The sequence below is a fragment of the Dipteris shenzhenensis genome, chromosome 33 (assembly GCF_047967505.1).
Source record: "Dipteris shenzhenensis isolate YYH24624 ecotype China chromosome 33, Dip_SZ_1.0, whole genome shotgun sequence".
In the NCBI taxonomy this organism is placed as follows: Eukaryota; Viridiplantae; Streptophyta; class Polypodiopsida; order Gleicheniales; family Dipteridaceae; genus Dipteris; species Dipteris shenzhenensis.
Genome location: NC_141628.1, coordinates 39,488,802 through 39,499,072, shown reverse-complemented (window position 1 = coordinate 39,499,072; position 10,271 = coordinate 39,488,802). Strand labels below are relative to the sequence as shown.

General features: G+C 42.6%; 1 protein-coding gene across 1 annotated transcript in view; it reads right to left on the bottom strand.

Moving 5' to 3' along the window:
* Positions 1-457: 457 nt before the first annotated feature.
* LOC147880098 (uncharacterized) overlaps positions 458-10,271 on the bottom strand; it is a 29,810-nt gene continuing 19,996 nt past the window's right edge. Inside the window, exons 2-3 of the mRNA XM_087371740.1 lie at positions 7,707-7,836; positions 458-1,322 (exon numbers count right to left, since the gene is read on the bottom strand). Coding sequence (XP_087227866.1) covers positions 1,114-1,322; positions 7,707-7,836 — 339 coding nt within the window. The 3' untranslated portion in view covers positions 458-1,113. The remainder of the gene's footprint in view (positions 1,323-7,706; positions 7,837-10,271) is intronic.

Sequence of the window (10,271 nt, the reverse complement as noted above, 5' to 3'; positions counted from 1 at the left end):
AAAAGTAATCAACTACATATATAGGTCATCACTACAGGAACATATTGATGCAGAAAAATAAGACTGACAACTATGAATCTGCCATATAACTGCCCAGGGAGTAGTAGAATCTCAGAATGAAACAAAAGCTTCTCAGGGTACCTTGCCCACACAACGATATGATTTGGTTCAATTCTGCAACCCCCTCATCTGACCTTAGCAGCAAGTAACAACAAAACAATCGGAGCACAAGATCTCTAGAAACTCCAGTAAAACTGGATGGACAAAGTCCGACAAACAAACCATGGAAGTTATTAAAGATCACCAGAAGAAATATAATTGTCTTATGGCATGCAATTAGGATAGCCCATTTTAGAGAAAATTATGTCTACTCCTATTCACTATATCCCTCCTGCACCAGAAAGTGAGAGTTCCCTGTCAAGTCTTCAGTCATTTGATTTGAGACCGTAACTGGTCGTTGCAGCCTAAGGGTGATGCCAGTAGCTATAAAATGAATTTTGCTTTTGTTTGAACAAACCTTCTCAGCATGGTTTATTGAAAGAAAATGTGAATCTTTTGAGGAGCAAAAAGCTTTAGGCTCACAGATACTTTTTGAATCATCAAGCAACATTTTCAGGATTAGAAGCTCCATCCACTCTGGCATCACACTCTAAAGGCCTCATACTCGGAATTGAATGCTTGTGATTTGGCTTGGCCCATATTCATTAGTAAAAGACAACCCTTGGCACAACTCATTAGCAAAAAAATGCAGCACATCTACAAAATCATGATGTGGCTACGATGATTCAGACGCCTTTTTTGAGTGCAGTCTGAAGCCAGCTTGCAGACCCAAAAATTGTAGAATCTTGCATCTTTTTACAACCACAGTAAGCCCAGGTCTAAAAAGAAAGACAAACTGTTCCTGGATCCTGAACAGCACAGAATCACATTAAACAGGGGGCAGATGAACTGTCCTTGCATGTCTAAAATGTTTAGCAACCCGGAACTGAATTGTCGGATTTGTTTCCGACAGCTTGCTGATCTCTAGCAAACCAAGCCTGCAATGTTTATCTGTCCTTTGTGTGGTACAGGCTTTCATAAAGAGAGGAATATCCCCCCCAAACAAGTGCGTCATTATGCTGAGCCACGTGTACCCATGATTTTGCAGACAGGTAGAGAGCCATCTGGGCTAACCAATTTAACTGAGGGATGAACCTTCAAGTCACGCATAAGAACCTTATCCTTTATCTGTAAATCACCAAGATTGACTTCTATGTATGGTGGGATGTGATCGGCTGGACAACGGAACCTCACAACTCTTTTGATGGTATTCAGATAGCCACCTGCCAAATAAAAGTGCACGAATCAGAACAAGCAAACATGGTAAGAAACAGTGACTATGATAATATGCTTCATTAATTAACCACTTTATTGGATCACAGAGGAGCTTGAGTGGAAATGCTAACTATATGCACCAGCAGATTCAGAACTGGTGTGGGGAAATGAGGGAAGCTTGGTAGCTCACCTCAGAAGCAATGTAGGCAGATCAACAAAACTAACCATTCAGAAAGGTACAAGGTTCTAACTTTGAAATCATCGCAGATCTCTTAAAGGATTTCAGTGGAACATGGGCAATCTACTTGCATCAGTCACACGGCCCTTCCAGACAGCAGATGGGGCTATGGTCAGAGAGAGAGAAAGAGATGCCCAGCTGCAGAAGGAGAAAGAGGGAAGGCAGCACCCAGAGAAAAGAGAGAGAGAAAGAGAGACGGGGGGAGATAGCACCCAGATAAAAATGAGAGAGACGGGGCGAGGGGTCGGGGGGACAGAGGGTGAGTCTGACAGTGAGGCAAGGTGGCGAGTCGCCACGAGTGTAAGGCCGAGGCTGAGGTTGAGGTGGCACGGCAAGCAAAGGAAAGAGGCAACGGCCAAAACCTTAGTTTAATCCCACTCTCCTCCCCTCTCCTTTCAGCCCTCTTGATTCCCTCTGCAATACTCAATTGTCCCTATGCATGAATTTTGAGATTCCGTTGACATAGGGAACATACTATTATAATTAACGCTGAAATTTTCTCCTTACAAGCAGATAAGAGGGAGCCCTATCTTGATCTACTTCCCAAATCTGCCAGGTTGTACCCTGGCGACAGTCCTCCATGGTGCTATGGGAAAGTCCCTAAGAAACATCAGGGCACCTACTTTTGTATATTCCAATGAAAAACACAACAAACTTGACCTGGAGGTAATCCATTTGCACTTCAGCAGTTTCCATGGGTTTGAAGGAATAGAGTCCACTATGTGATTGCTAAGAAGGAAAAGAGAGTTTAGCATGTCAATTGGGAAAGGCACAAACCAAGGAAGTCCTACATCCTTAATCTAAAAGACCATGTCTCTCTACCCTACACTGAGCCTGGTGCCAGAAACAACAAGAAAAAGCTATAGATCAGTAGCACTGCTTTGCAAAGCGAAACTTGCCGAGATGGAAACCTTGGGATCGCTTCAAAAAACCTCCTTCAGGTAATCACCTACTCCAGTTAAACGTTGCTCGGGATCATGAAAGAAAGGGCAAAAGAAAGCTAAGAGAGGGCCATCTCAACCCTCACAAGAAAAATTTGTGACAAAGGCTAGCGCTTAGAGAGAAGGCTAAGTCACAAAGTAGTTCACCTTCTCTTCATTAAGATACAACTCCCACTCAAGCTAAGAGCTTTTTGTTTGTATCTCCCAAATGAATAGGTCTAAGGAAAAAGAGCTAAAACAAGGTATTTGATAGGCCAGCACACCCAAAAAAATGCAAGTGCATGTAAGCTACAAGCAATTCATTTTAGTCTATCCCAAATGAGCAAATCTAAAGACCTTCCCCTGCACCCAGCCCACCCTTCCACACACAACTTTCAAAGGTAACTAATAGGCAACACATCATAAAAACATATTTTCATTTTAAAAAAATTACAAGGGCACAAATGTCAAATCCTAATCTAGAATGCAGCATGGGCTGACTGTTGGCCCACAGTTAGGGCTGGCTGTGGGGCTTGGAACAGGCCTACCATGGGGCCATATATAGGGCCAAAAGACTGGGAAAAGGCCTGGACAAAAGCCAGCACAAGCAGCAGCATAGACTAAGGAGAATATCTAGGTGTACTTGGAGCTATATGGCCACTTACTTGTACTTTCACTCTATCCATATGCAAGTACACTCGATTGCTTCTCAACTCCATCGCATCCCGGGTTTCCTTCCATTCCACTCCATCCAACAGTGGTTCACAGTGGATTCTTGCTCCTGCCTGCTCCCCCCCCTTGCTTGCACATGTGCCACTCAGCTCGGGTCACTTCCGCCCAGGCCGACTTCAGTTGCAACTCACCTGCAACCAGTGCCTACAGTCCCACAACTGTTTCTTGGGTTCTGCCCAGCCATTTACTTTTCCAAAGCAACTGCAACTACTTCGGCTAGTCTTGCGACCAACCTGCTGAGTTTTCGGCTTTTGCAACTCACCTGCAACCAGTGCCTACAGTCCCACAACTGTTTCTTGGGTTCTGCCCAAAGGTTAGACCTGCCTCTCAGGCAGCCACTGCCACTACACCCACTTCTTCGGGTGGTGCCACCGTTGCTACATCTCGATCATCTACCATTGCTTCCGCAATGCCTCCCACGTAGGATCAAATCCAATGAGATCAGAGAGATGCGCAAGCACACGCCTTGATTGCCTTGTCTGTGAAGTAGTTCATTACTCTCCATCTTCAGCCTTGCAGGACAGCAAAGGCTGCATGGGACATTGGCCAATGTTTATCAAATTCGGAATGAGGCTAGAGTTGCCTTTTTGTGCAAGCACTTGGACAATGTCAAGATGGAAGGGGACAGCGTGGATACCACCATTTTACGTTCCAATACCCTACTTCCACATCCACTAGTGGAGGAGCTACTTCAGGTTTTCATGTGGCTACTACCAAATGGACTTCTCTTCCCTCTGATGCTAATATAGTTTCTTCTTCAAAAAGTCTACAGCTGTTTACTTTTCCAAAGAAGCTGCAACTACTTCTGCTAGTCTTGCGGCCAGCCTGCTGCGTTTTCAGCTCCATCCAGCAGCTCCAATCAGTCCACAACCTACTTGCAACTCCAAATCTGCTTCCACATTTCGTCACTCTATCCGTATTGTACGGATCTCTACACCAATTGGTTGAGCTCAGGTTTGACCTTGCAGCCTCAATATAGCCAAACAGTTCCAGTTCAGCTCCCATTTTCTATTTACAGCTTGCATTTCCAGATTCAGTCAACTCTTTTAACTTTTTGCTTTCTAGAACTGTCAAAAACTGGGGCATTTTGGTTCATTGCATAGTTGCCAGCCGAAACGGAAGAAACGGAGTTTCCGGCCCCCACCGAAACGGAAACGGAAGAAACGGCAATATGATACAATTTATGTATAAAAATTTATTTTTTATACATAATATAGAGAAAGTGCAGGTACGAAGGAGTCGGAGAGTAGCCATCACGTCAAAATCTTAGATAGATAGAAAATACACAAGTACATAGTACTTGTACCTAGACCTAGGACTAAGTGTCCTAAGTGTCACATAGGACTAAATGTCCTATGTGGCCTAAAAGGCACTAACACTATAAGTGCCTACACTTATGCCTACAAGGCACATACCATGGCCTATAGGACATCACTAGAACCATCAGAAGATGGCCTACAAACCCCCCTCCATGGGATGGGCTGAAGTACTCTGGAAACGTCTCAAAATACCTGGTAGGTTTTTGTCATGGTGGCACATGTTCATCCAAAAGGATATAGCCACCTATGAATGTACAAGGAATGTCAGATCATGTAACAAAGGGAACCAAGTGTAAAACCTGTCGGAAGACTTCGAACTTGGGACGAGGAAGTGCCTTTGTAAACATATCTGCGATGTTGTCCTCTGTGAGAAGATAGGACAACTCTATGTCTCCTGCCAACAACCGCTCCCGAACATAATGATAGTGAACTTCAATATGCTTGGTACGCGCATGGAACACTAGGTTACGCGCAATAGCCAAAGCACTTTGGCTGTCAGTGTAGACAATAGTGGAGGATGTCTGGCAAATACCAAGATCTGTAAGTAACTTTCGAAGCCAAACACACTCTACTGTAGCGGTGAAAGCTGCCCTGTACTCAGCCTCACAGCTAGAAGTGGCAACTGTCGGTTGCTTCTTGCTGAGCCAAGAAATACATGAATTGCCAAGCAAAAAACAATTGCCAGTATGTGACACTCTGGTGTCGGAACATCCTGCCTAGTCACTATCCGTGTAAGCATGCATGGTAAGTGAACCCTGATCACCGTAGAAGAGGGCTAAATCCTGAGTGTCTCTGAGATATCTGAAGACTCTCTTCACTACCTGCCAATGCTGTGAACTGGGCATGTGCATGAATCTGCTGAGCTGAGATACTGCATACTGCAAGTCAGGTCTGGTATGACATAAATAAATAAGGCATCCAACAGCCTGCTGATAAAGAGTGATATCACATGGTGGGCTCCCATCATGAGCTGAGAATTTGAAGCCAGGGTCCACTGGAGTAGAGATTGGCTTGCAATCCTCAAACTGAAAACGATCAAGGAGCTGTCCAATATACTTGGACTGAGACATCACGATACCCCCCTCAACATGAGCAAACTGAATGCCCAAATAATAATGGAGCCGTCCCATGTCTGACATGTCAAAAATCTGCTGCAAATCAGCCTTGAAGCTGCAATTTGCTGAGTATCTGGGCCCGTGATAAGCATATCGTCCACATATAAAATCAGCACTAAAAAATCAGATCCACTCCCACGGAAATAAAGAGTGGATCCTGAGGGACTATTCTGAAAACCAAGGGATAGTAAGTGTGCATGAATTTTGGCATACCATGCCCTGGGTGCCTGCTTCAAACCATAAAGGGCTTTTCTAAGCCGGCATACCTTATTTTCAGAATTAACAACCTCAAAGCCAGGAGGTTGTGTGACATAAACTTCTTCCTGCAGATTCCCATGAAGAAAAGCGGTCTTGATGTCAAGTTGGTGCACTTGCCAATGATGATGGGCTGCAATGTCAATGACACATCGAATGGTAGTAATCCTGGATGTGGGAGCAAATGTCTCCTCAAAGTCAATGCCTTGTTGTTGGGCATACCCTTTTGCAACAAGACGGGCTTTGTATCGATCTATGCTGCCATCAGATTTCCTTTTTAATTTGTAGACCCACCGTGTTCCAATGGCATGCTTGCCAGGTGGGAGATCTACTAATTCCCATGTGTCATTTTGGCAATAGATTCATTGCATCCATCCACTCTTTGCTGTCAAAAGCATCTTTAAAGGAGTGTAAACTCAAGAAAGTGACCATGCTGTCTATTCCCTGATCTTGTCCAGGCAGCAAAAGGCTGATCTTGTTTGCTGTCTCTCAATGTATCCAGAAGCCCATTAACACGTGCCTCAACATAGGTGATATTGACATGCCTGCAAAGGGGCATGCCCATCAGATAAGTGCAGGTTTAAATAACACACCTCGAGGCATGTTTTTTGATGATTGTGCATGACACTAGGTGAAAAACATGGTTTAATGTGTGGTCGACCATAAAAACCACATCCAATGGGAATGCTACATTGTACGTGCCTCACAATAGGTGATATTGATACACATCAATATGGTATGCCCATCGGATATGTGCACCTTTGAATAATATACCTCCGAGTGTGTTTTTGGACGATTGTGGAGCACACAAAGTGAAAAACATGGTTTAATGCATAATTGACCATATGAACCATATTCTATGGGCACTATACTTTTCACGTGCCTCAACATAGGTGGGATTGATTTGCGTGCAAAGAGGGATGCCCATTAGATACGTCCAGATTCAAATAACACACCTCGAGCCATGCTTTTGATGATTATGCATGACTCTAAATGAAAAACATGGTTTAATGCATAATCTACCATACAAACCCCATAGGATGGGCATGATACTTTTCACGTGCCTCAAAATAGCTGGCATTGACATGGGTGCAGAGCGGTCTATCCATCGGACATGTGCACCTTCAAATAACACACTTGGAAGTGTGTTTTTTGGTGATTATGCTTGACACTAGGTGGAAAACATGGTTTAATGCATGATCGACCATACAAACCACATCTTATGGGCACAATGCTTTTCATAGGCCTCAACATAGGTGGGATTGACACAATTAAAATAGGGGATGCCCATCGGATACATGCAGGTTTTTATAACACACCTCGGGGTGAGTTGATTGTGCATCACACTAGGTGAGAAACATAATTTGATGTGTGATCGACCATGCAAACCATATCCAATGGGCATGATAGTTTGCACGTGCCTCAATATAGATGGTATTGACATGTGTGCAAAGCACTATGCCCATCAAATACATGCAGGTTTGAATAACACACCTCGAGGCATGTTTTTTGATGATTGTGTATGACACTAGGTGATAAACATGGTTTAATGCATGATCTAGCATACAAACCACATCTCATGCACATGATACTTTGCACATGACTCAACATAGGTGGGTTTAACATGCGTGCAAAGAGGATTCTCACCATCAGATATGTGCAGATTTGAATATTACACCTTGAGGCATGTTTTTTTACCATTGTGCATCATCAAACATACAAACCACATCTGATGGGCACGATAATTTGCAAATATCTCAAAATATGCTCCTTCAAACAACTTAGATCAAAAGCTTAAAGACAAAGTAAGCACCTTTCCGTATTCCAGGGCATGCATCTTCTCCACGAAATACAAGGGGAACATCAACTTTTATCACTGCTTCAGGAGGAGCCCGTATGAATGTAGCATTCAGGATTGCATCCGTTCCCGCATGCAAGTGAACCTTCAAGGACACATGTAAAAGTTGGCAGTTAGAGACAACCAATAGCATAAAATATGCCCCCATAAATGTACATTTATAAATTTGAATCCCCACCCCCCATTCTTTTCAGTTCGTTCTATTCACAAAGAGAAGAACAAAATGCCAAATGTCCAACAAAACATCCCTAGTGTGCCAAAAACACCTGATCTAGAATAACAACCAAGAGAAAATCATGATATACATATACCTTCATAATACTAGAACATATCCAATCTTACAAATTGTAACTTTATAGAACAATCGAAAGAACAAACGAAAGAAGAGAATTTGTAAGTCACCTTAGACAAATTATGAATAAATGAGAAATTTTCAAAGAATAAATAATAATAAGATTAAAAAATGTGGAGAGAGAGAGAGAGAGAGAGAGAGAGAGAGAGAGAGTTTATTTAAAGTCGTCGAAAGATTGAAAAATCTATGAGACTGAAACAACCTGATACAATGAGCTGAAAGGATGGAGCCTCTAAGCCATGATAAAGACAAATTGCCATAATCATAACGAGAGAGAGAGAGAGAGAAAGAGAGAGAGAGTTAAATTAGGTCAAATTTCCACCATAGCACATATACCTAGATGAATCCAGGAACATTCCCAAACTCATCCTCTAAAAACACAACATAGTGCAGTTTCAATCTCACAATAGTCACTCATAAGATTGAAAACCATAAACTCCATCACGCATAGCAAGGACTAGCTACTATGACATCCCCACTGACGTCATCAGCGCCCAACAGTGGATGTAGACCATAGTATAAAAATATGCTTTGACACATACAAATCCACACACCCACACATACTTGACCATCCATTTATACAAAGTCTTCATACTGAGTTTCTGTCGGCACTCCGGAGGTGAAGGGCAAACTCAGCCATGACGAAGGCTAGCACTAAAGGAGAAGGCTAATCAAAAAGTAGTCCAAATCTCTTCATTCAAGCTACAACTACTTGTGAAGTCTAAACGATTTCATTTTAGTCTCTCCCAAACAAGCATCTAAATCTAGCTGATAGGGCAACGCACCATTTAAGATAGAAAGAATTATTGCACTACCAGCAGGCCGCAACCTAACCCCAAAAAGGAAGAAGAAAAGCAAGAGAAGGAAGAAAGAAACAACAACTACAACAACTAATGCTAACACAAGGGAACAAAGATAAACCAACGTACATATAAACTCATGATGTCAGATTCAAATATTCAAAATTACAATCACATGTAATGAGTCCTTTGACACTCTGAAAAGTAGTAAAACAAAACCAATTTCCAAGACTGCATATCGCTCACATACATTTCTTTGTCAAAAAGTCAATAATGCAAGGCAAGCAGTAAATCTTTGTAGCCTACTATCCTTCCTATGCATGGCTTTGGCTAGACATACATCAATGACAAGCCCCCGCTTATCCCCAAAAAAGCATAATGAACACAAGCAACATACGTGTGGCCTAGAATTCACCAAAGTCTAATCACAAAGCCTAAAGCAGTAAACTTGCCATGTCAATATTTTCATCATGAATAGGGGGACACTGCTGCATAGACATCTGTCTTTCACAATCATCAGCACCAGTATAGATGTACCCTTATGCATCATCATATGTCCACTTTTACATGCAGAATTTATTACAAACACCACCATGCTCACTAATAAATGCATCACATGTCAACCACCTGGCAACTTTTGGACAGGTCATAGTGCAGCAATACGACAGCCACGTTCCAACTGTTTGGTAGGCTATCCAGTGAAGACTATGTGCAAGTCACCTGCTTGAAACATGTCTCCTTTCGCAAACGTGCTGCATTTTATAATCAAGGCAAGGGGAACATTCTCAATCTGGTAGAAGTAACTCGTTGTTTAAGTACATGCCATCATTTGAGTCCAGCAAAATCACATTCAAGCATCTAGCACAAAACATGTGACTGAACTATATTGTTACAGGCCGCAGTCACTGAAAAGAATCAAACTCATTGTCTGCATGTCTCAGTGACAGAATCAGTTGATGTGCATGCTCCTCAAAACCATGCATACATTACTATTTATTGCATGCCGATTTTAAAATATCCTGTGTTTTCTATCCCATTGTTAGAAGTAATAAGTCACACCCCTATACACAGGCTTTGGCTTTGTATCTTCATGAATCATAACTAGAGGTGGAAAGTTATGTCGGCCATAGTCCTACTAGCAACAAGAAGACATTGACTACTTCATGCTCAAAACGTGGAGCAGTCTAGGCACAATGAAGCCATGGTAAGTCATTTGATCAGGCAACCAAACCTCAACACCTATTCCTATAAAAGACAATTTGATCTTGAGAAATTTTGGGAAGCCCGAGCAGTCCAGTCACACAGTCCTACAGAAAAGCTGCAGCAGCAAGCCTTGGCAGCAGCAAAAACAGACCATTAGATAGCAGC